Source organism: Corvus cornix, chromosome 7 (genome assembly GCF_000738735.6).
Source record: "Corvus cornix cornix isolate S_Up_H32 chromosome 7, ASM73873v5, whole genome shotgun sequence".
Classification (NCBI taxonomy): Eukaryota; Metazoa; Chordata; class Aves; order Passeriformes; family Corvidae; genus Corvus; species Corvus cornix.
Window position 1 is genome coordinate 17,242,797 of NC_046337.1, and position 25,714 is coordinate 17,268,510.

Here is a 25,714-nt window from a genome sequence, read left to right on the forward strand (position 1 = left end):
TTTCGCTCGGGAGGGCGGTGCCTGAGGGCCCGGCTCGCTGGGCCCGGGCGGCGGCACCGCGCCCAGCACCGCTCAGCGCCACTCCTCAGCGTGGAATACGAAACCTTTGACAGTAACGAAACCTTTTACAGTAACCGTGAGTTGAAAAACCCAGTCATAAACGCAAACAAGTCTTTCACTTTCCAGCTCAAAAGATTCTCGGGCTACTCACAGCATATCTTGTGTTTTGGGCGCTGGCTGCTGCCCAGGCACGCACTGGCAGCAACGAGGTGCTTCCTTGGTGTCTGAGGCTGTTGGAAGGTCTCTCCCTGAGATGTGGTTTCACCCATATCGTACATGTCACTGAGCTTCAGAAGCAGTCTTGGTTTCCATCGTGGGGGTTTGGGGAACCTCAGTGTGATTCTGAGGTAAGGTAAAATGGTAAACAGAGTGTCTAGATTACTGTGTTCAGTTTTGGTCTGGGACAAGTTCAAGAGACTGAAAAATTGGAGAGTCCAGAGGCTAACAGGATTGGAGAGCCTGCTGTATGTTTGAAAGAACTGCATTTATAAAATGTGGAGAAAAGAAGGGTCAGGCGAGATCCAACCACAGTGATGTCCAGGTGTTAGAAAGATAAATTACTTATTGGTAGAATTGCCTTTGTTAAGGTGTAGGGCTTGGCATGTTTCAATGATGTCAGACCTGAGGGAGGTTAACAAAGCTTGGGAATAAGGATGTATCACTGATAGCAGACACAGAGAATACAGAATTTATGGGCCTCAAGGACATTTGGCAGAACTCCCAAGGTAAGGAAGAAACTAATAAAGCCATCTCAGCAATTGTGTTCAGATTAGCTCTGATGGGGCAGAGGAAATAGGTAGGGGGAGATTGTGACCACCGATTCACAGACCACCGATTCAGGAAACCACTGACTCAAGAGAAAGTCTGAGCATGTGGGACTAATCAGCATAAGAAGCAAGGGAATCATTTAACCAACAGAAGAAAGAGTACTAATTAATATTAAAAACTATGTAACCTGTAGCCAATGAGCGTTAATGCCTTTGCTATAACATAAAAAAAAAGTTGGTAGTCATGGTGCTGGCTTTGAGGATTTGCCACCAAGCACCCCTTTCTGTGCTGATGTACTAGTCTGAAAACAAACCAGTGGGAGGCACCAAGTCAGAATAACAATTTAATAGGGAAATTTAAAAAAAAGGCAAAAACCACTGGTTCAAACTGACAGGGTCAAGATACAACCTGACACCCTGTTAGTCTGATAAGGTGGTGGCTGCAGTCCTCCTGAAGTGATGGATGTGGTTCTGTCAAAGAAATGATCCTGTAGAAAGGGCCTGCTCTTCCTCAGAAGGTCCAGTGGTGGCTGTGTAGCTCCTGTCCTCTGGGAATCCAGTGGAAAGGGTGTCTGTGGTGTTTGGAATCTCAAATTATATCCAGGATGGAATGCTTGGTTCCTCCTTCTGGGTGAAGCATCTCACAATGGGATGATGAGTCATGAGGCCAGGCGTTGATGGGCTCATTAACAGAAGATAGTCCGGAGGGAGGAGGCAAGGAAACACTGCCCCATGGGCCTGGTTTCAACAGCTCATGAGGATGGTAATAGAATACACTGCAACCCAGAACAGTTGAACTGTAAATAAATCCAATACCTTGATTTTGTGTGTGGATCAGCCTCTTGCAAACTGGCTTAAAGAATCTGTTTTGGGACACCAACAGTTCTCGAGCTTCTAAAAGTTGGATGATTCTTCACTGGGGTAAACAAGTCAAAGGGCAATTGGAACACGTTTCTTCAGGGGAAATTATGCCCAGGTACAAGAAAAAATTATTACCCACTCTAGAAACAATTAGACATTGGAATATATTGCTCAGAGAAGTAGTGGAAATTTTCTCAATAGAAATATTCAACACTTGGCTTGACAGTGTCCTTGATTTAATGTCTTGCTTTTAAAAGGAAGCCAGCTATCTCCAGAGGTCCTTTCTCAGCCTAAAATTTTCTGTAGTTCAAATTGTACCCTCAGCTGCTTGTCATGTTGAGATGTGCTGCAGCAGTCTGCTCTCAGAGGAGCCTCCTTCAGCTGGAGGCTTCTTTTGTAGAAGAATTTAATTTGGTTTCACTTTCATTTCATTGTTCTTTCTGCTTATCTCTGGTTTCACTGTTACGTCATCATTACTTTTTCATTTCTGCTTTATGCAAGTTTCCCTTGAAAGATTTCTGTAAAAACATAATTTGTTTCCCACACTACTTTTTCTTCTGCCTTCAGCACCTTATCTGGAAGACACATGAACCTTCCTTGCTCAGTCTCAGGAGGCCGCAGGATTTACTCGGGCTCAGTGTGTGCAGATGGGCTGTTTGTATGTTTGCTTTATCGTGTATGCTGTGGTGGTAAATCAGGCTGTACATTTATCCCAAAACAATCCTTTACTGGCTCTAAGAGTTTGCAAACATTAAAAGGGCATTTGACACTTCCAGAGTTAAAGAATGCCTCTTGTTTATTCCAGCTAGTGTGAGGTTGCACAGATGATGGCTGAGCTCCTGCTCTGTCCACGGATGATGCAAATACCCTGACTTAATCGCTCTTCTCCTGGACTCTTACACTGATTGCTGAGACATTTGTCCCTTTCAGATGTGATTGAAATTAGTGTCAGGGTTCATAGTAGTCGCTCTGACAGGGCAGGGGAGGAGCACTCGGCTTTCCCCTTGGCTATCACCAAGGCTGCGCTGTGCCACCGCTCGGCCCCGCTACAGATCCGACGCTGCCCTTCCCTGCTCGGCCGGAGCGCACGGGGGAAGCCGGGACGTGGCCCAGCCGCAAAGGCTGCAGCACCGCACCGCACCGCACCGCACCTCACCGCACATCAGTACACAGCACCGCCCATCAGCGCCCAGCACCGCCCCGCACCGCGCCGCATTGCACCGCACTGCACAGCACCGCACAGCACCGCACAGCACTGCAGAGCACTGCAGAGCACCGCACAGCACCGCACAGCACTGCACCGCACTGCAGAGCACCGCACAGCGCCGAACACCACCGCACATCAGCGCAGAGCACTGCACCGCACTGCAGAGCACCGCACAGCACCGCCCAGCACCGCACAGCACCGCACAGCACTGCACCGCACTGCAGAGCACCGCCCAGCACCGCACCGCCCACCATCACACTGCATAGCACGGCACCGCACCGTGCAGTGTACATTCTCACACATTCTCTTACAGGGTAAGAATGTTTAACAGGAGAGGATGGAAAGATCAGGGGCGCTGATCTGGAGGTGTGGTATTAAGTGCAACTGTCACGGGAGGAGTTGTACCTTCTGCTGTGCTGGTATCGCAGTGTGTTGTGATTCTATTTGTGTCCAGCATTTTAGAGCTCAGCAGCTCCAATGAGAGGACATACAATTTATCAGTGGGCAAGACTCCAGTTGCTTCACCTCAGCAGGCAGCCAGAGGCCATGAAAAACAGTGCTTTTTGCTTTTTGTATGTTACTTATGATGCCGGTGAATGAGACAGGAGCTTTGATGAGTGCTCACCAGAGAAACGAAATTGCTAGGACACAATCCGCAGCAGGAAAAGGGAAGACAGGTTCTTCTGCAGACAGCCAGCAGTGAGGTGGGAGACCAGAGAATGCATTTGCAAATTGAACTGCATGGGAACGTGGAAGGAAAGAGACATGCATTTGGGCGTATGCTTCCAGGAAACAGCAGAGTTGGGCAGGTCAAGACACATGACTACTGTGTGTTACTGTAAATCTGTGCCTGTAGGTGAATGTGCACATCCAAATAGTTCAGGTTGCTGCACAGCTTAATGATCGAAAAGCATCACAACCTCTCCTTTGCTTTGAACTAAACCCTTACCCGGTAGGAGCCAGTGAACTTCGTTAAGAGCTCTGCTCATCTGTACAGTCTCACCTCTCACCTTTGAAGTGATTGTCCACATTGCTTTTGTACTTCAGCTACTTTAGCTCTTCCTGAATTTCCAGAAGACTTATCTGTATCTACAGCTTATAATTTATATGAATTTTTAGCTACAGGTTTTTAATGCACATAGCCAAGTGTTCCTAAGTCCAAGCAAACCCAAAACCTACCTCCTATAGTTCTGAAAGCTTCTATGGATATGTTACAACCGTGAGGGTATACAACCCTTTACATCATTCCCAGCTTAATTTGGATAACAAAGACCCATTTCTATCAAGTGAAAACCAGACTGGACTTTGAAGAGGCCCGGCCCTTCAAAAAACCCCACAAAAACCCTCAACAAAATCACCTGCAAATAAAAGGGGCAATTTTTGCTGTTTATAAAATCAACACATTTCCAAACCCAATGGTTTGGAAACAACAACATTGGTTGTTGAATCTCAACAAGAAAAGAAGTGATCTGAAAAGGCAGATCTTTCTGTGGCAGGGAAGGGGCAGCTAGAGTGTTGCAACCAAACTTTCATCTTCTGTTTCTGCATTCCTTGGCAGGGAGCTTAGAATCTCCATAAAATTATAACATCTCCCTTATTTGCACCCATTTGATATTCTTCTTCTTGGTGCAAGGACAAGGAAAGGAACAAAGCCTCTTTGAGCCAAAAAAATGGAGTAAGAAGTGGAGCTTTTCCTTCACTTCGACTGACTGCAGTAGTTGTCACTCTTCCTCTTCCCCAATGCTCCTTCCCCAGGCCACCTGTTTTGCTCAGTCTCTTTGCAATAATGAGAAATACCAAGTGATGAAATTGGAAAAGGCCTTTTGTAAAGCAATGCTCATGCATTATGCTTTTTTCATTAATTTTATTTTTAATTTATACCAGACTTTTTAGAATGTAGCATAGCTACAAATACCTTTTTAGAAAATGTGCTACCTTGTTTGTTGTAACAGACATGAATGTTAATTACTAGGCTGAGATAGATCGGAAGTCATTAACACTTGCTATTAAAAAAATTTCAAACAACAAAACCCCCCAGAAGGTATTTGTTATCCAGCACTCTGTTTCAATGGAGTATATGCAGGCAGAGATTCTGATTGGTCCCTAGTGAGGGGAAAGATGTGTGCTAATGTCTTTACAAACAATTCCATGGGTGAGGGTGTGGGTGTTAATGTCTCCACCAACTTCAAGACACAGGTTTGTTACAGAACCCAGACAGTTTGACTCCTGAAACAGACAAAAAGGTCTGCACAAGCCTGAGTTTCAGAATTTTGGGGTAAAATAACAGGTTCAAGGAGGGGAATGTGTGGGAGGCGGTTCGGGCAGGCTGTACCTTCCGAGTACCTCAGCCAATGGAGAAAGGAAGAGGGCAACACGGCCGGGAGCTTAGGATAAAAGGAGGCTGCGCCCTCCGAAACGTCGAGAGAGAAAACCCCGTGGGCGTGTGCCCCGGTGGACTCTCTCCCTTTATTCGAATGAAGTTGCAGGACTCCTCTGTCTCCTTTTTGGACATAAACCTCTGGCGTTTGTGGATTAATTTTCCTGACACTAGGATCTGCTCCTGCAAGGCACTGAGCAGTGCAGCCCTCCTGTCATCGTGGTGGAAGAGCAGTCAGCCTGTTGTAGCATTTGGACCTTTCAACAATCAACAGTGGCATGAGGCAGTAGAAAATTTGATCTTGTATGGGAAGGGTTGGTTTATTTTTTCAGTGACAAAGGTATTGACTTAATTAATTTTGGTATCTTTAAAAGCAAAGGTATAGCAGAGCCATGCTCAGTAGCTCAACACTCACACTAATTTTAAATGAGGAAAGATTCACCCACCTTGGATTTATCTACCAGCTGCGCATGACTAAAGCATCATGTTTCGTGCTGACCCCAACATACAACGAATGAATATGGGAAGGACAGCTACTATTGCATCTCTTTATAGCACTGATTTAGGACAGAGGGTTTAGTTTGGTTTTGGGTAAAATTTAAGTGCTTCCCCTCTAACTGGATTGCATGGTTTTCTGTAATCAGTTCTCACCCTAGACGAACTTCACATTAAAGCTGTAAGATTAGAAAATCATATGAACATTTAAAAATATTTGAAAGCAGCAATAAAAAGGTAATTTCCTTCTAAAAAAACCACGACATTTGAAGCAGAATAATATTTTAATAAAATTAAATCTAAGTATTCACAAAGCATTATGCACATACAGTACATACTGTATTTAAAGCCTACAGACCTTAGATCATTTTATTCTAATGTAGTCAGCTTTGGACACAAGCTAAGCTTACTCATTTTGTAATAAGAAAGTTTACAATTGTTTCTGAAAGTGATTTTACATATATACATATATATATATATAGCTCTATATATATACTCCTACATGTAAGTGTAGGTATATACACACACTTGTGTGTATGTGTGCATATAAATATATATACACATACATACACACCTATGTACATACATAAAATACACACGTGCACACATCCAGGAACGGCGTGTGGGGGGTGTGTATATGAGCATTGGAGAGGGGCCGGTCAGTAAAAAGAGGTAACTGCAAACAGCCACCCTAATAATTATAAAACAAAAATGTGTAAAATATTTTTAAATTAAAACAGATTGTTAATAATTTGTATTGAACAAAAGGAACACAGTCTTCTGCATTACATAGAAATTAGGTTTATTGCATTTGATTATGTTTGTGTGGCAGATGAAGAGTACCTGTCTGCTCATCACAGCTGAATTCTATGATGCAATTAAAAAAAAAATAACAATACAAAAACCCAAAACCAAAATGTAGTGGAAACAAATGATTCAATTTAATGAAGTTTTGTGGATGTGACCTATGGTGATACGTTCCAGCATATGGCAGTTTTCCTCTCTGTTAAAATACTGCCCTACTTCAACTAGTTTGGAAGGAGGCTGTTTTCTCTGTCCTAATTGTTTCAAGCCCAGAAGACTTGGTTACCGTATTCTTTCTTTAGATTCAGACTCATTGTGATTTGTTATAAAAAGCTCACTAGAAGAAAGATAAATCAATTTTCAAAAGTGAGCTAGAAGAGCATTTTTCTTGAATTTTAGCTTGGTCAGGTTGGAGTTTTTCTATGTGAATTATTGTTATTGGTCTCCTATTTGCTCTGAAGACATATCCACAATAAAATACTATTTCCATGACAGCAGTAAATGGTAATCTCCATGCAACGTAAACTGTAATTTCAGAACATGCATGTTATTTAAAAAAAAAATAAAAATATAAGGTGCCTTGAGAATGCTGGCAGTTTTACATTTGGAACATACAGTTAGTGTGTGTATATATATATTTACATCAGAACTGCTCAACTTTACCTTACAAGCTTCAGATTTAGGAAAATATACAGTACTTTTGCATATAATGGTATATTCCTTGTAGCCCCTGAGTCAAGTATAGAGGATTTAAATTAAAAAAAAAAAAAAAAAAAAGGAGAAACAGCCATTAAAAGCACTTTTATGTGAAGTAATAGTATAAAAGTACTATTTCCCAGGAAGACCAGGATCAGAAACATGCCTATGAAGACTCAAGATTCCTACAGTGCTTAGTGAAGATTCTGGCAAGGAAGGGTGCCGAACTGGCGGCAGACAAGTTTTACGAGGCTGTGGGGGACACTCTACAGACTGGTCGTGTTCTTGGTCTAAAAGAGAAGCCAGGTTGTCTTCTGAAGCTGTGTTCAGATGCACTCCACTTGAGAAGGATTCTTTGGATTTAAGTTTTGATTTTTCAATGTCTGAAAATTCAGGACACTGTAAGGGATGAGAAGAAACAAGATGGTAATAATTAAATTGGTCTCTTCCAGGCTCTTGTTCTGTTCAAAATTAGCACATTCAGATGGTTCATGGAAAACCATCTTTGAAAATTAAGCAGTGTACTGAAATATTTTTTACATGGTACTGCATTTGATTTAATGTATTTGAATGCGATTCTGCTGATTAATTGTAGAAGCCTGGATATCTTTTCCTCCCCTCAGACCTGCTAATATAACATCAAGATACACATATATGCAGCCCTTTCTAAAGGACTGATTACTCTTGAGACCCAATCTAAGAGTATTGATCTCAACACTCGTGAATATGAAGTTCTGTTTTAGAGCATAACTCCAGAATTGCATAATTCTGAACATTCTAACCATTTTGATTTCTTTTCTGATAACTTTTGTGAAAAACATGACAATAAAGTAGATCTGTCTGATTATACAATCATTGTATGAATCTCTAAAACCCTCACAGAAAATGTGGCCTCTAAAACCATGGTGTCTAAGCCCTCTGTGGAGATGCTAGGTCAAAATAATAATTTTGTATTCCTTGAACTAGTGAACCAGCACCTAGATTGGTATGCATTTCTTCCTCATAAGATAAACTAGGAAACCTCTTTTGATCTTATTGGACATGAACTTACCTGAGATGAAGGACTGAAACTTCTGTCTGTTTTAACTGATGCTGCAGGCTGAAGCTTTTGTATGACCTGGATTGCTGGCTGTTGATACTCTGCACCTGCTGTCACCATGCTGTAGGCAGGTGGAATGAGTGCTGACTGCCTTTGCAGAAGCTGCAGGATGGTTTGGATATCAGCAGTCATTTGGGATTCAAGCCTAGAGAAGGAACATGAAATCAGTAAACTCATATACCAGGAACAGATATATTTTACACACTGATTACAGAGGTGTTCAAGAGGGACCTGCACTTTACCAGTAAAACCGATGCTTGTTGTGGCATGACCATGTCTTAAATAGAAGAGAACAGTAGAGGGAGTACGGAGCCCTTCCAAAGCTTCTGGCTCTCCCTCTCCTTTGCAAAATATACCTGCGAGCTTTTCTCTGGTTTTTGCTATATTAAGAATGAGTTCATCACTGGGCCGTAGGTTTGCAACAAGAAGCAATGCGGGGGACTGGGTATCTGGTTGAAAATAACTGGAATAAATGTATTCTCTTCATTTTAACTAAATTGATTTGTGCTGGCTGAGAATGGGACATTATTTTGATGCATCTGACAGTGAATTCTGACATGCTAATACAATGCACTGAACTAAGCAGAAGTCACATTTGTGCTTTTCCACAGTTAGAAAAAGAAAGATGCTTCCAAAATCATTAAAAATCCAACTGCCCAATTCTCATTACTGTGAAAATTTATTCAAACTTATGCAGACCTCAGAATCAATGTCAGCATTTCTGATGTTCAAATCTTGTACCTTTAAAATATTTTTTTGCCTTTTCAAAAATTTGTATATGACTTCTGAAATACTTGAGCTGATTATGTTGCTCATACTTACAATTCCATAGCACTGAAATGATTTTTAAATGGTCTTGTCAAAATCTGTGACAAACTCAGGAAAAGGTAATGCCTATTGTGCCTTCCCAGCTGCTGGAAGGCTACAGCACACGCTGACAGACTGTCATGCAGATATACAGCCTTCTGTACAGCAACTCAGCTTCTGACAGAGTAAACAGGTCTTTGCCAGCAGCCCTTAATGTTGTGTTACTCTTGGGCTCCCTATGGTAGCAGAATTTATCCTGTGCTGTCAGATTTTTGCTTTTACAGCTAGTGCTGCACTAGTGTTATTTTGTATCTTGTTGGAGTTGTCCATTGCCTGTGTCATTTATTTATAAAAGCATCTGTGAATCCAAAAGATATGCCCAAAGTGTGTTTGGAATGCTGTTCCTTCCTTTATCAGGAGAAGCTGGTTTTGAGGCATTAGCTCTCAGAAAAAAAGGCCCAAACCCAGACTACTGTTAGAGTCAGACGTGCCCTACTCACCCTCTTGTTCATCTCCCTTGGGTTCTTTGCTACTTGCAAATGTGCTATTCTCACACAAGCATGCCACCCACCATCCAGAGAACTTCCACCTGCCAAACCTGGGCCTTAACACCGCATTGAATAAAAGGCAGCATTGGAGGATGTGCATTCAAGATTATTTTTGACTTTGAATTAACTCTAAAATTGCTCCCCTCTTACTTTGTTAGTACTTGAAAGTTTTCTGGTACTTCAAATGAAAGAGTATCTCTGGCAGTGTTTATTCATCATCATTGCATATAAAGGTTTGCTTTCCATTCTCCAAAATTTAAAACAAATCCATGTTACCCAAACAAACAGGAGAACCTTAGATGCTTGGCCCATAGTCTCCATGAAATTCCAATTGCTTAAACAGAGATAACTCCAGGGACATATTCCCTGAACAGTGGCTTTCCAGCCCTCTGTGTCTCTTTAATAATTGAGTGTTATGCCAATTCTCTAACTTGGCATGGAAAAGTTCAGGGAGAAGTGACCACGCTTTTTAACCTGGCAGGTCAGATCTGACAAAGGCGGGAAAGGATATTGTCTGTTATATTCATAGAAAACCCAGCAAGGCCCCAAATCCCAAAAGTATGAAAAGCCTTAAAAACATGAGAAGAGTTAAAGAATAAAGTGATTTAATGAAATACATAACAATTTAATTCTTAGTTTATCAGCAAGAATTATATTCTCTCACAGAAGAAAATAATGAGAACTTGCATGATAAAAGTATGGGTAACTTTGAGGTATATAAAGTGATTTAATGAAATACATAACAATTTAATTCTTAGTTTATCAGCAAGAATTATATTCTCTCACAGAAGAAAATAATGAGAACTTGCATGATAAAAGTATGGGTAACTTTGAGGTATAACTTCAGTTTTGAGAACTTAAAGTTTCAGAAAATGAAATGTAACCAAAATACTACATACTGTTGATGGGGATCCTGTAGGCATTTAGTTATGTGACATTTACAGTTACTTAGATTACTTGACTTTGCTGCAATTAGAAATTACAGCAGTTTAGGGTTAAGTGTTAAAAATCTCTTTTTAATGCATTATGTCATATTCAGAAATGAAAAATACTCATTTGATTGGCTTCTAATAGATGAAGGAATCAATATGCAGTTAACCTAGCTTTAAACTGATTGCTAAAATATACAGCACATAATGCCAGTGAAGAGCTACTAAAGTATAATTAGGACTGAGTGTGTGTCATAGTATTTGTCATGGAAAAATAATGAAAGTAATGGAATTACAGACTGAAAATAATGAAAAAAAGCCACGCTCCTGAGCATAGGGCAATTTAAAATTAAGTGAAGTTGCATGGTAAATTACAGTGCAGGATGGATCAAAACTGTGTAACCATATTTTTAAGATGCTCTAAGCTATGCTGCTTAGCTGTCAGTAAAGAGTAATATATCAGTATTAAGCAAAGGTGATACTGGACTCTGATAAAGAAAGCATCATTTTTCTGTTGTAACAGGTATAAGTATTGTGCCTTTGCACACTTCCATGTCTTACTTATTATAGAGTTGCAAAAAAAGTTAATGCATCAAAAAGGGAATTCATCTGCAATACATTTTAAGAAGCAGGCAGCTGGTGAGTCTCCAGGAAAGAAAAAGTACTTCAGATCTTGAAGATACTGAAAATTGCCATTTTGTGTCCCTGCCCATGGCAGGGGGTTGGAACTAGATGATCTTTAATGTCCCTTCCAACCCAAACTGTTTGATGGTTCTATGATCTTGGGACAGCTCTCTTGATGAGGTGAGATTTAAATTTAACAATCTGAGGTGCCTCAGTACAACTTCTTGGTTAAAAAGTTGGTTTTCTAAAACAGTCAGCTGAGGGGAAAGGCTCCACTGCAAGGCCATTCAGAGTAGCTAATGTGTGTCCCTGGAGGTAAAAGAGATGAATATTCTGGCAACGTATCAAAAATTGTGTACCCAGAATTCCCAGAACTGTTTTTTCCAAGGTTCTGGAAAGCCCAACTTAGGTGATACATAGGCTCCTCAGAATACCTACAGACAAAACAGTGATATTCCCATAAGGCATATTTTTGTACTTTTGAACTTCTGAAGATCTGAACGCTTTTGGAAACTTCCTGCACAAACTCATTCCTCCTGTAGCATCATCAGTATCAGTTGTATTATGTACTCTTTCACATATAGGTTTTTTTCTCTTTATTCTTACCTGTTGAGTTGTTCTTGAAGTAAATCTAATCGATTCTCCACTTCCCCGTATATAAAATCACTTTCAGTTTCACAGATTCCCCAAGTAACATGGGATAATGCTGGTTGAACTGGGGAGTCCTGGTACTCCTGGATGTTCTCCTCTTCCCAGTTTCTTTTGTTGATGTCTGATGAAAAACAAAACATATAAAAGTATAGATTTATATATGTAGAGTTAGAGAGGGATTGGCACCTCTGAAGCATCCCACTTACTCATGTTTCTCAAAACCTTGAAAGGCAAATTGGTACACTGGCACATTGACTGAACATCTCTTTTTGTTCCTTACTACTCCTTAAGGAAAGATAAAAGTGGTCATATTCATGCTAACATTTTGAAGCTGTAGATAAACGAGCAGCTTTGTCTAGACAGCAGCATCAGAGTTCTGCCACTGAATGGCTTCTCTTTAGTTTTATTTCTATTATTCTACAAATGGATCCCAAATTTTCTAGAGGTGTTTTTTTTAGCAATTTTTTATTCACTGAAAATAGAAATTTTTGTTCTAACCTAAAGGCATTAAATGATGTACTTGAATGTCTTTGATAGTGCACTTCAGAGGCCTGACTAAGACCCCTTCTCTTTCCCTTGAATGTGCTATTGAAGTGTATTCAATGCTTAATTTGTGGTGTAAAAGAAGGATTTGTTGCATTGCATTTGCAGCAGTGGGCATGTGGTACAGTGTATTGGAATGTCCCCTCTAGAGAAAGGTGCCAGGCCTCAGGCAGCTGCCTTTCTTAACCATAACTGTAACACTACTTGTCTTAGGTGAAGTGTAATATGTTTTCTCTGAGACAAGGGCCATTTAATGCAGCTCATACTGCTTGAAAAAGGATACTGCTTATTTTTCTCATAAAGGAAATTGATTTTCATTGATGTAGCTTTTAGCATCACTACTCTCCCACCCAATCCTTACATCACTGTGTAAAGCACATCTCTGAAACTCTTACAGTACTGTGGGGTGCCTGTCCATTTTGTTTAATTCTTTGGGACTCCTAAAAGAATGAAATATTCAGCATTGCTGGGTCAGCCAGAAATCACTTTGGTATTAAATGAAGCTTCATGGTAAACATAAAGTATCTGAAACCACTCATTATATGAGTAATTTCTATTTATTTATCTCCAGCCCTTTGCAAAAAAAAAAGCTGATGGTTACTCCAGGTCTCACCCTATACCTGCTGTGCCCAAATTTCATTCCTTTTGACCCTCCTGGTTCTTGGATCTCTATGACCAAATACTGCATGTGACTACCAAACAGAGCTCAGGGACACTCCTTCCTTTTTCCTGGACTTCTGGTTTGGGATATTTCTCCTTTCTTTCTCAGTTTACTCAATCTACCCCTCTGTAGATTTATTAATTAGTTTACATTCTCGGCTCTCTTCCATTTCTCCTGTTCACCAAGCTGTTGAAAGGTTACATATCAATTATCATGGGACATACTTGTTGCACTTATCAAGTATAGAATGAGGATCCTGCTGTGACCTTTGCAGAGCCTACAGGTGACTTTAGGTTGAACAGTGGTTTTTCTACAGCTCACCCTGCCCCCCACAGCCTTTGTTTACTTTGAATGAATCTGTCATGAAAACAGTCAAAATTGGTCAGAATCACTCATTCTTCTTTGATGTGATAAAAAAGACTGTTTAAACGCTAACATCTGCTCAGAGTTGTATTTGTAATTACTTAACTACATGAAGTTATAGAACATATTAAAGTTCTTATTGCACCTAGGCTGCTACTTCAGCATACAGCTGGGCAAAATCCTTGACTGCTTATAAGGTATCTGCAGTTGGATTTGAATCCCACATCAGTCCCTGAATGATTTGCGCAGAGCTTCTCCTAACACTTCTCTTGGCACCGCACGCTGTTAACTCAGCCTAGGTTACATTCATTTCACACTTGTGAAATTTTTCTAAGCAACCACAGCAGCTAGAGCCATGTTTCAAAGAGAAGAGAAAAAACCCCACAGTGTGGGTGACATGTAAGAGCTTTGTCCAAATGCTAATAGCTAATCCCTTTCAAACATGTCTTTGAGCAGTGTTTCTCTAAGAGGAAAAAAAAAAAAAAAAGAAGTTCCTGCTCAGATTTAGTATTTCAAGTAGATTTAGCCAGGAAGGGGAGCTCTCACTACATGATTCCAAGTGTAAGGGGAGACTTTGTTCTCTGTCTCTCTTTTTTTTTTTAATCAGACAAAGGTGGTTATTACATTATCTGATCTTTGGTTAGCAGGTGGTAGAAGGTTTCCTGGAGCTGTAGAGAGTGTTTGAATTTCATGTGATGACCTATAACTGATTTTATGCACTGGGCAGAAGGAAGAGGAAAGAGATTTAATCTTGGCTACACAGAAACCCGTTCTGCTTCTCAGGAACTTAAGCCAACAGAAAGAAAGAGATAAAGGGTGTCACAGAAGCATGTAATTTGGTTTTAGGAGGCACACATGGCCCAATTTGCAGTGTTCAAGGAAAAGTTGGAAAGCTCTCAGGAAACTGAAGGGAGCATACTATGAAAAATTCTGGGGTAAAGTTTCAAACTATGGATTTAGGTGCAATGGATTTTGTAAATCCAGTAGATTTATAAGCAGTGAATTTCAAGAGCATTTCGCTGCTTTTTAATGTCCTGTAAAAAACAAGACATTGGTTACTTTACACAATAAGTCATTCATTAAAATCACAGATTTTCAACGCCATGGCTTATCCTAGGGAAATCACAGCTGGTTTTTGTCCCAGAATATGTATTTGGAAACTGTTATAATAGATGCTTAATTTGTGACAAAGCAAATGAATTGGCACTATAATGACAAAAGTTTACACACAGTAAGTAAGTGAATACTCTATAAAATATGGTGTTATTCTCATCTAAATATCTTTTCAGGTATTCCGTATGTGTTAGTAACCCCAGAAAAGCCCACCAGCAGCTACAACTTCATAACCAACTCTAGTCTTCCAGGACTTGAAGAATCTTAGACTGAGAACTAAGTCAATAAATGTATAACTACATTCACTGAAACAATTAAAGAATCAGACTTTTAGCCCAAATAATGACCAAGTGAAGATAGCATTTTTCCTTAACAGGTAGCTAACAGCTACAGTAAAATTCTCAGGTCTTCAAAAAGAGCCATATGTTTAAAAGTTGAAAGTTGCATTCTAGGGTTAGGAGAGAGATGTTTACACTGTTTCTGCCAAATTATACAATACATTATTAATAGTCTTTCCATTCATTGAAGTAATGACCAAAGCTTAAAACAAAACAAAAGATAATTAAATATGTATCAGTCACAGTGGTAATGAATTGGAGTAGCTTTATACAAGTGCATTTGTATTCAAGATTTATAAGGTACCATAATATATGAGGATACATAAAAGCAGAATTTTTTTCACAAGTTCATTATGTTTGTAACTACTCTTCTGGTAAATTATAATCAATCTCTAACAGCAAAAATAAGAATTTAGTTTAAAACATATATCAGTAAAAGCTAATCTTATTCACCTTTTAGGTTTTATAAATGTTGCAAGAAAGCTCATTATCTTGCATAACATTACTAGAAGTGCTAAATTATAAAGTGGAAAAAAGAGTGTGGTCTTAATCAAAATATGTAACATTTAGATATGCTAAATTTAGCTCAAATAAAATCTGCAATAGGTTGCCCTGGAAAATGTTGCTATACCTGCAAGGACACATTTCTGGCTATTGGTAGGGGAAAGGTAAGGTTTCCAATTGCAGTATGAATGCAACAAGTTCACGTGATGCAGATTTATAGGGCCTTAACTTGAAGAGACCAGACTTCACATATTCATACCTCTGAGATGTTAAAATCATTGTTTGGCCTGATTAATCATTAGGTTTATTTAAAATGATAGCCTAAAAGCCTAAAGTTTATTGAATGATAGTCAAATGGTTAAATTGTCTCAATGGAAACAGCATTAAACACTAAATATGTAATTCTTCCCTTTGGACTGAAGGAATTACAAATGAACTTGCAGCAATATTTAAATTGTATATTAATACAGAGTTTTTCATTAATTTCCTTTCACATCACTGAGAAAATTAATATTTTAGTATATTAGATGTAATTTTAATTACATGATTTAACTCTATGTAAAAGTATCTGAGATTGCTTAATATTTCCTGATTATTTGTCACATACAAAAGACTCTATGTAAAAGTATCTGAGATTGCTTAATATTTCCTGATTATTTGTCACATACAAAAGCTCAAATCTCTATTCTTGTGTGTTACTTATGGAAGTCATGATTTTTCTGTGTAGTATAATGGTACTCCTTTAACCAACAGGTGCAGCAAGACAGGATAGCATTCTTCCAAGCTATTATGAATTTTTTTTCACATAATTTTTGTTGTGCCTTGTAAATGCAATGAATAAAATTAGTTATCTGAAAAAATTTTTTGCATGTGCAACTATCACTAGGTTTAGTTAGTCCGGCTCTCATTATCTAGAATTTTTTACTGTCATCCAAACCTGGCACATCAAATACCCTTTGGGAGATTCTGTACTGCTTTGAGTGCAGTCTTCAATGGGCACTCAGTGGACAATTTTGAAGTGTTTCTGTAAATTACTTAGGTAGTTCAGTTACAAGATGATTTACAGTAAAACCTAGAATGGCCTTCTGGAGGTTCTACAATCCAGTCCCACAGAACTGTAATCCAGTTCCCACTGAATTAAACTACATTAAGCCTCTTGAGAAATAATAATTTTTTGATCAAAAATATTTTTTCTTAAGCTTTTTGGAGTAAATATTATGTAAAGAATCAAGAGAACCATTCAGAAAATTATTTTTGTTAATCAGACTAAAAAGATGTCTGCTCAAACTTTTCTAAATAGCAACAGCTGGATTACCTTTGCAAGAACTGCTTCTTTTGTCAATAAGAATTTCTTCTGTATCATGATCCATTTCTTCAAAGTCCACCTCTGTGGTTTTCTCTGTTACAGATGGGTAATCAGCTATCCCAGAGAACAGGGGTTTTTGCTCATCTTCAATAGAGGACACAAAAGATGATGACCCACTTTTTTTCTCCTCAAAATGTTTCTTAACAGATTGATAGTATCTGGTGCTGTCTCCTGAGGGTTCAGGATCACTCTGATCATTCTCTCTGAAATAATCTGTGAAACAGAAATAATTGTATACAAAAATAAGCAATTAATGAAAGTTTATTCTAGTTTATTATGGTCTGAGGATGGACATGATTCTTATATCAGGTAGGAAGTTCACTGTCTGTTAGAAAAAAAAAATACTTTAAAGCCTTTTTTTGAGTCTTCTATCAGAGGAGATTTATATTTCTTTTGAAGTCCTAGAAGATATTTGCATGTATGTAGTAAGGATTCTTAGTCCATAAACCATAACTCGTTTTGCAAAAACTTGCTTATATCTAAACAACAAAGGCTTTATCCAACACAGCCCTCCTGTGTACACTTTTTATTTTTCAATGAGGACAAAATTTAAGGAAGCTTTATATAAGTCTACAAAATATGAACTATTTCATTCTGTCTTCCAATTTCTCTCATTATTGGGCATTTATCACAGTCTTGACAGGCTAACCATCATGTATGTTAGACTAGGTATCAGAAATACTCATTTAAGTTATTCTCACATGAGAGCATATTTGTTGATTATTCTTTTCCCAGAAGAGGCATATATGTTAATCAACCACTCATCCCCAAAATTTCTGGGCCCAACTAACCAGAGAGCATATTTCTCCATATTTATTACAGGATTGCTATGGTAGAGAGAAACACAAAGAAGGGAGTTCCTAGTCTGACTTCATGGGATCTCCTCAAAACAACTTTGCAAAGTAGCTCAAATTCCTTAGCCTTTAGAGTTGCAATTCTCTGAACATCCAATCTTTTGAATAACAAAAGTAAACAATATTCTGTGATATATATGGTGGCAGTGTACCAGTCAAGTTGAGAATGAATCTTTTATTAATCATATTCAAGGTCTGTAGTGAGCAGCAGCAGATTTAGTCCTCTTAAGAGACGGAAAGTAAGCCTAGATTTAAAGCAGATACCTTTAAAAGCAGATACCTTTAAAAACATATTGTAAAAATTAAAAGGATTTAAACCCAAGAATGATAATTTCTTAATACAGAGAAGTCTTGATCTCTTTTCAGCATAAACTTGAAGCTAACTTTGAATTCAAAATTTGGTTTTACCTATTTTTAACTGAAATGTCAAGATAATTTCAGTTCCTCTATTTATTTAAAACACATTCTAGCAGGGTAGTCTCAACAACATATAAATACTGTAACGAGTTTGCATTAACTTCCTGGGGAGACAGCATGATTTCCCATCTGCTTTGTGCTAATTACTAATCAACATAGTTCTGGAATGTCTGTAGTCCTTATAGCCTACAGCAGTGGCTGTATACACCATTCCGTATACTCCCTATTCTTCTCTGTTTTCACTATAAGGAAATGAAAGTGTGGCTTCATCTAATCATCTTTGTCTGCACATAAAAAGAATGCAATACCTATAAAGAGCACCCTTCAAGGGTCCAGAAATCTGTGAGCAGGGAGGGCAGGTAATGGTGAACAAAATAAACCCAGTAACAAAGCAAAATAAACCCAATGACAGGCCTCCTGTACCTGTACCTGTACCCTCTAGAGTCTCCAAGGGCAATTAACGCAACCGCAAATGGAAGTGACTTTACTGGGCTTCTGTTAAGCAGGACTACTGGCTCTACGTGATACTGGTGATGCTCAGTTACTGCAAAGTTGTCAAAACAACTGCAAATGGACTGGCACTGTAAAGTTCTTGAGGGATGCTCAGACTCGAGAGTCAAATGCCATGTTCTTGGCAATTCCATCTCCAAAACTGTACAAAAACAAAAGAAAGCTTCATAAGAAAATTTTATTATAGATGTCTCCCATGGTATTTTTTGTGGGAATATATTGAAAACATACAGTCACGCTACAGTAAATTGTCCTAATTACTTAGTGTTTGACTGAATTCAACCTGGGAAAAAGACCTAATGAAAGCTTGAAATTGCCAATTTTTAGGGTAATTTTGTATGTTCATGGGATTTTGTGCACTAACGGCAGCTGTAATTAGCACTCTGTGGAATACAAATCAAGCACTGGACTAATTTTAAGAAGGGGTCATTGAGTGAAAAAAATTGTTTAGCAGCTGAAGTATAGCAGACTGTCTTATCTCTTATATTCATAAAATGACAAAATATTCAGAAACATGAATCCAGATTCTGCTAATAACTACTCTTCTGTAAAACCAGGGTAATTCAGTTGGTATCCCTGCATTTAGTCTCCATCTATATCAGAACAACAGAATACACTATCTTCCAAATGCTGTCCAAGTATTATGAACTCACTGGCATGAGAAGCAAGGCAGAGATCTGTTGAATGTAGGCTTCTGCCTATTGAAATCAGGGAAGATTTGTTCATCAGCAGATCTATTTCAAAACAGACATCTTTGGCTTTACTGACATTGCATTATCTTCTTGGCATCTGGCTATACCCAGAGAGTCAAAAGTTGTTTTTCTTTTAAAAGACTCCTATTTAATGCTAAAGATTCTTCTCTCTGGAGGATAATCTTGTGATACTTTCCCCCTAGGGTATTAATAAAAATAGAAACTGCTCTATTTTATTGACTCTTCAGGACCTGGTAACGGTGCAAGCTCCATACCTCTGCTCAACACCTTAGCAGTGCCTCTGCAGCTCAGTGGAAAATAAGTTACAAATAATATATAGGTAGGGCTTTTTTCAGAATGTGAATTTCTCCAATTTCTCCCTCCTTTTGTAATGAAATCCAGTCAATGGTTTGGAATGGATTTTCCAGAAGAGAAGACTTTTCTATCTGTGTATGTATGGATATGTTCACTTTCTGTCACACAGAAAAGTGTTTTTGAAGTTTTATTTATCCCTTTCTGTTCTTCTTCCAAATGTAATCACTAAACCCCACCTTCCTTTCCCCTCCCCACACCAGTTCTAGCGTTTTCTCTTTCCTTTTCCAGTAAGACAAATTTCACTTTCTGATTCTGACTGATAGAATCTGTTTTACTGAAGATGATTATTTCTGTAATTTCCTGCTTAACCAAAATGTACAAACATCATTTACACTCTTTATGGGACTGTTCTAGCCTGTCGTATGTTTTGGGTGCCCGCCAAGTTTACAGGCAGTGTCCTCTGACATTTGCTGTCTGGAAATTCCAAAATCTTCGAAGTAATTATCAGAAGGTTTGTGTCCTGCTTTTTGTGCGTGCACTGGCAAAGGAAGGGAAGAAATGGGGTTGTCACAAGTCTGGGTCATAGAGCTATGACAGTGACTCACAGAAATACTGGCATTAAAATCCTACTTCACAGGATGGTTATCAGAGGTCAGACAATTTCTTTTGTGTGATATGGTCTGCAATATTGAAATTTTGCATTGCTCAAGTAGTGCCAGTCTGCATGATCTAGATGTATTTTCTCTTAATGTATCAGTCTGCTGCAAACAATATTGGTGAAAGTGTCAGCAGTATATTACCTATGGAGCAGCATTGTTTAATACTGCTGTAATTTCATTAACTGGAATTTGTCATCATTAATCAAGCTAGCTATGTAGCCTAGTGTTTCAGAAGGTAGAAAATTTTTACTTCCTTTTCAGCCGTCCAATAAAAAAATCCCATAATATGCTGAGACAAATTCGATTTTGTGCAGGAAATGAGGTGAATGACTTCCTCACTGCCACATACAGCAATTTATATTCCAAACTATAGCACAGACAATCCTCATCATTAACATGATCTGCACACCTATAAATCTGTTCAGCAGAAATGACATCTTCCCTTTCCTCTGAAAAAATTCTTTTACACTACACCAAGTGCATGCGTTGGTAAGGAGAAATGCACACTGTGACTTAGATGGAAGGTTGGTTAATGGCTCAAAAGGTCTGGAGATCTTCAGATTCCCAGCAAGAATTTTGGTTCAACTGTTACAAGCTCTCTCTTGTGTGATATTCCCAGGTACTCCCATGGTGGTTCTATGTATGAACAAAGTATTTGCTAATCATCATGACTATTTGTTATCTCTTCTTTAATTTAAGAATGCCTGTTAACTTGTCAGAGAGCAGAAAAATGCCTTATGTGCCCGCCACAGGCAGCAAATATTTTGAATGAAAAGTCAGTGACCAAGCATTTCAGACAGTATGTTAAATACAATACCACAAACAGGATTGAAAGAGTGCAAAATTTCAAAATGTCAAAAAAATCAAAAGCTGTTGATGCACTGGTGTTGATGCACACTGGTGTTCAAACCATATCTATGTTTTCCATCATATAGATGGGGAATAGTATACAATCAGTCAGGGAAAATGGTAATCCTAATTCCTGAAATCCCTGCTTTTCACTTAGTGGTGCAAGAACATTATAAGCCATACATAATATTTAGCTAATATCAAAAAGTACTGGTACTGTGGAGCAGGACCAATGTATGAGAATCCAGAGAAGTCTACTCAAGCTGTACACAGAATAAACTACTTTATAGAATGCCAATCAGTGAGTTTAGGATCATTAAACTGCGAATTAAAATGCTACTCAATTTTTTTTCTTGCTGTTTGCTTCATACTTAGTCGAATGTGACTGGTATGGAGTACATTGCTAAATATAGCTGGGTGCCTTCTGATAGACTGGCTAAAGGAAGATATCAAAAAGGAGGAAGGTGACTGCTTGTACACAGGAAATGAAAAGCAACCCAGTGCCTGGTCATTCTGTGGATAAGTGTTGGTATGGTGAACTTTTTTTTGCCATATTGTTCCTTTATCTAAGAATAAAAGAACAAAGTTATGTGTATTCCTTTGCAGTCTTATGGTAAACAGTATAAGGAATTTTCATGGATTTATTTTCCACTGGGAGAAGGACATGATCCCCGTAATATTTTCAAATGCATGACAAGTGATCGGTAAAATTCAGCACTTGATTTTGCATGTAGCATTTGAAATGAGAGCTACTCCACCTTTGCTACCAGAAAACTTGCCTGAAAACTGATTTTGCTCTTGTCTGTGGAAATATTTAACCCTTATGTCTCTGATGTTTCAGAAAGTACTACAACTTACCCAAATCCACTTAAACAAACCTAAGACATTTATGAGCCTTGAATTCTAGCACTTGAACTCTTGTCTCAGAATCGACTTGGCCTTAGAGTTCCGACATGTCATGACATCTGGATGTTTGTCAATGCCAGTCTTAACTCATGCTCTGACAAGGAATACATTCAGGAAAGGTCATCTGAAAGTCTGTTCCAGAAGACTAACAACTTGAACAAAGCATTGTACCACTTTTCAGCTGAACAGAAATTTGTCTATTCAATTTGTCCTGATCATCTCAGGTGATGACAGGTGATCAGGTAAACTGAGAAGTGTTGCCTTCATAAACCTTTTTGAGTGCCTGCAGAAAGCATAGCTTGCTCCAACATCTACATACGACCAATGCATCCCTGAGGATAAAATAGTAGGGGAAAAAAGAAAAAAAAAAAAAGGAAAGTAAAACCATAAGGTCCTTATAACTAATAACTAAGTGATAAGAAAGCAAAAACTGGTATCTCTAGAGGATTATAGCACTGTTCAAGTTTACAAAATGTCTAATTACCTACTTTTTGGATGGGTCTTACTGCATGAAAACTGTATGGAAAAATCACAAATTTAGTGCACAAGAAAAAAGAGAAATAGTTTGAAAGCTTTGCACAGGGTCTATTGGATAACCTGAGAAACTCAGATCTAAATATTTTCCAAATTATCCCATCTGGAAAAATAGAAATTGGTATGGTCAGGAGAAGTGATTGGTCCTAAAGCTCTGAAAACAAACTGAACTGCTAAAATCTGCAGTGCACTTTGTAAAGCAATTGTCTCCCAAAAGGAAAGCCATCTGTATGGTTTTCACATATAGTATAGCAATAATACTTAGTACAATGAGACAATTAACATAAAGGCTATCTTTCACATACACTTTATTTTCTTTTGGTAGTCTAAATAATCACATAGTTTCTGGTGGATTCTTGCACTGCAATTCACTTTTGAAAGTGGAAAGGTATGTTTGCAGCTTTTTAGTTGCAGTCAGAGATAAAGTACACAGTGCCTATTCAGTGATACAGATATTTTGTCAAATTTGAGGACCACAGGATTATATGGTTTAGAAATTTAAGAAAGTAATGTAATGAACCCTGAAGCCGTCACATATTTATTAAAAATTTAATTTAGTAACAGCACCAGATTTTTTGTGATGAGAATTTGCTACATTACTACTATTTCTCCTTCTGTGAACATCATAGTATAGTTATGCTCTTTTACAGCATAATATACAGCAGAAATAAAGTGAAACAAAGAACAACTGAAAATAGATATTTTCTATCAGAGATTTCTTTTGTCCTTAAAAACAATCTTTTGAAACAGATGCAGTTATATCAAAGCTTGGCCATTTTCAGCACATGGCAGAGACAAGAGGTCTTAAAAGTGCACATGCATTTCCTAAGACATTTCTAAAACTGGTAGAAAGAATTTGTCTGAAGTTCCACCAGGCACATTAATTTGTGTATCTAGAAGTCCTGCTTCAGCACCTTCAATTACATGTCTGTAGACCTGTCAGACCTCAAAATCTGAAACAATGCCAAAGGCTTACAATGGCTCCTGAAACCTGAGCTGTGGAAGTTCTTGCATTCTTCAGCACAGGGTTGTTTTCCTCCTTCTTCCTCACTTCTACTCATTATGTTTCTCTTCAAATAGAAGAGTTTCTAGAAAGTTTCTCACCTATCTTTAGGACCCCCTACTTAAAAATGTACTGTCAGATGTGTGTGTGGTATTTGACTAACACCAAGGGAAAATGTTGTCTGTCTAGTAACTATGCAGGAAGATCCCTAATCTTAAGAAAAGTAGGTTGCTGGAAGTATTTTGGGAAAGCTAAAACATTTTCTCCTCTCAGTAGTAAAAAGGTTTTTTTCTGTGATTGTTTTTAATGATGGAAGATTTGTTTCATTCCAATTTCATTCATAATTTGGGAGGTCCTAAGTCTACCATGGGTATACATATGATAGATAAAGCTAGATATAAACACAGATATAAACTAATGAGATTCCATTGTTACAGAATTTCTGACAATTTTGCTGAAAGGTTCCAGTAGATTCAATAGTGATGGTGGAGGAAATTCACTGTACTGCAGAGAGTTTGAATTACTGTTCTGTATCAGTGCTGCTTGTGAGGGTTTGGTAAGTTAATGTGTCCTTTGCTGTGTTTCATCTCTGAGATATGAAAGTTTGGGTGATTTTGGAAATAGGGAACCGCAGAAGATACTGAAACCTTCCCCCATCATGATGGACTGAAATCCTTATGGACTTTTCCATAAGGATCCATTTCCTACTTTTAAAAAGGCTTAGAAAACAGGTAGTTTTTGAATAACTGAATTTGAGACACATTTAAAAAGCCAAGAATTTCGAAGTTGAAGGGAATATGAAGTCCTTCATTTATTCTTTTGTGCCATTTTCAATACAATGAGATGTTAGAGATGGAGTGACAGCCTTCTATCTCCACTGTCTTTGCTCTGTCTGTTTTTGTGTCAACTTTAATGCTAATCAAATAATGATAGAAGGACAATTCTTATTTTATATTTCAGGAAATAATGTTATACTTCAAAACAATCAGAAACAAAGAATTACAACAATGCACCTCAGAACGAATTCAGGGCATAGGTCAAAACAGTTCTCTTATCAAGTTTAGAATTCTCTTCTCTTTTGCAAGGAATTCAGCTTTCACCACGGTACTATTATTATTATTTTTTTTTTTTTTCAAAGGATGGCTATGGCATGTGTGACTGCCCACAACATTTTGATCAGATTTGGCCTTTGGAAACAGCCTCTTTGGGAGTAACTCCAGGAAATAAGACTCTTCTGCGGAAGCTCCCTGAGGTGGCTCCCAGGCGCTGTGGTAGCAGCAACAACACTAACAGGAGCAGATGGAACACTGCACTAGTGGGTTCTCTGATGACCAGATACATTTTTGCTAGGGGTTTCATGATTAAGGTAAGATTTTGGGGACATGAGGTCTTGTTTCCAGCCATATGCTGCCTGCCAACATATTAGCTGTTTCCTGGCCATTTAATGACCTAGCACTCTGGTTGAATATTAGAAACCCTTTTCTAATTAAGCCCAAGCCAACTTCATCAGCATAATACTAACGGTTTAACACAGTTAAGTAAGACTTAATATAAGTAAGTAAGACTTAATATCAGTTCAATTTTTCTCCAGATTCTTACCCTACTTTCCTTCAGGGGACATGACACAGTGCTTGGCTGAGCATCTTTTCATAAAGTAAGCATTTAGATAAATGAGCTGGGAGAGGGGACAAGAATGGGAAAGAACAGGGCAGGTGGTGTTTCCCCATTCTCTTAGTACTGCTCCACTTTACAGTTTTCAGAAGGAGAATCAGTTCCCGACGTGTTTCCTTGTCTTTTTTATCTAAATCAACAGACATGGCCTCTAGGTACTTTGTGTAATAAAGCTGTGTTAATATGGCTTGGCTTCTTAGGCTGAGTAACACCTAGAAACAGTGCACACTGAAGGTAGTTACACTAACCAAGATTCAGTTAAAAGTTTGTTGCAGTGCATGTGGCAGTGGCCACTGCAGCAGAGCATTCAGAGGACTGGTGGACAAGCCTCCGGAACACCAACGTCTAATCCTCACCCACTGGTTACAGCGAGTTCCCATGTGCTTAGTGGTTCTTAGTTTACATGTTTTAAGTTTATTGGTTTAGGAGAGCTCCACCTAGTTTTATGTATAAGCTCATGTTTATGCATTTCCCTTAATTGCCTATGTATT

General features: G+C 38.5%; 1 protein-coding gene and 1 long non-coding RNA gene across 5 annotated transcripts in view; one reads left to right on the forward strand and one right to left on the reverse strand.

The window, feature by feature from the left end:
- Nucleotides 1-14: 14 nt before the first annotated feature.
- The window catches only part of LOC109145679, a 45,807-nt gene continuing 20,107 nt past the window's right edge, over nucleotides 15-25,714 (forward strand). The window contains exons 1-2 of the long non-coding RNA XR_002047247.1: nucleotides 15-136; nucleotides 24,691-24,918. This is a non-coding gene — a long non-coding RNA (uncharacterized LOC109145679). The remainder of the gene's footprint in view (nucleotides 137-24,690; nucleotides 24,919-25,714) is intronic.
- Nucleotides 6,033-25,714, reverse strand: part of KCNH7 (potassium voltage-gated channel subfamily H member 7) — a 218,502-nt gene continuing 198,820 nt past the window's right edge. For all 4 annotated transcript variants that reach the window (XM_039554788.1, XM_039554790.1, XM_039554789.1 and 1 more), the window contains 4 exons: nucleotides 16,763-17,026; nucleotides 11,881-12,046; nucleotides 8,319-8,511; nucleotides 6,033-7,666 (listed from right to left, as the gene is read on the reverse strand). In XM_039554788.1, coding sequence (XP_039410722.1) covers nucleotides 7,400-7,666; nucleotides 8,319-8,511; nucleotides 11,881-12,046; nucleotides 16,763-17,026 — 890 coding nt within the window. In that variant the 3' untranslated portion in view covers nucleotides 6,033-7,399. The remainder of the gene's footprint in view (nucleotides 7,667-8,318; nucleotides 8,512-11,880; nucleotides 12,047-16,762; nucleotides 17,027-25,714) is intronic.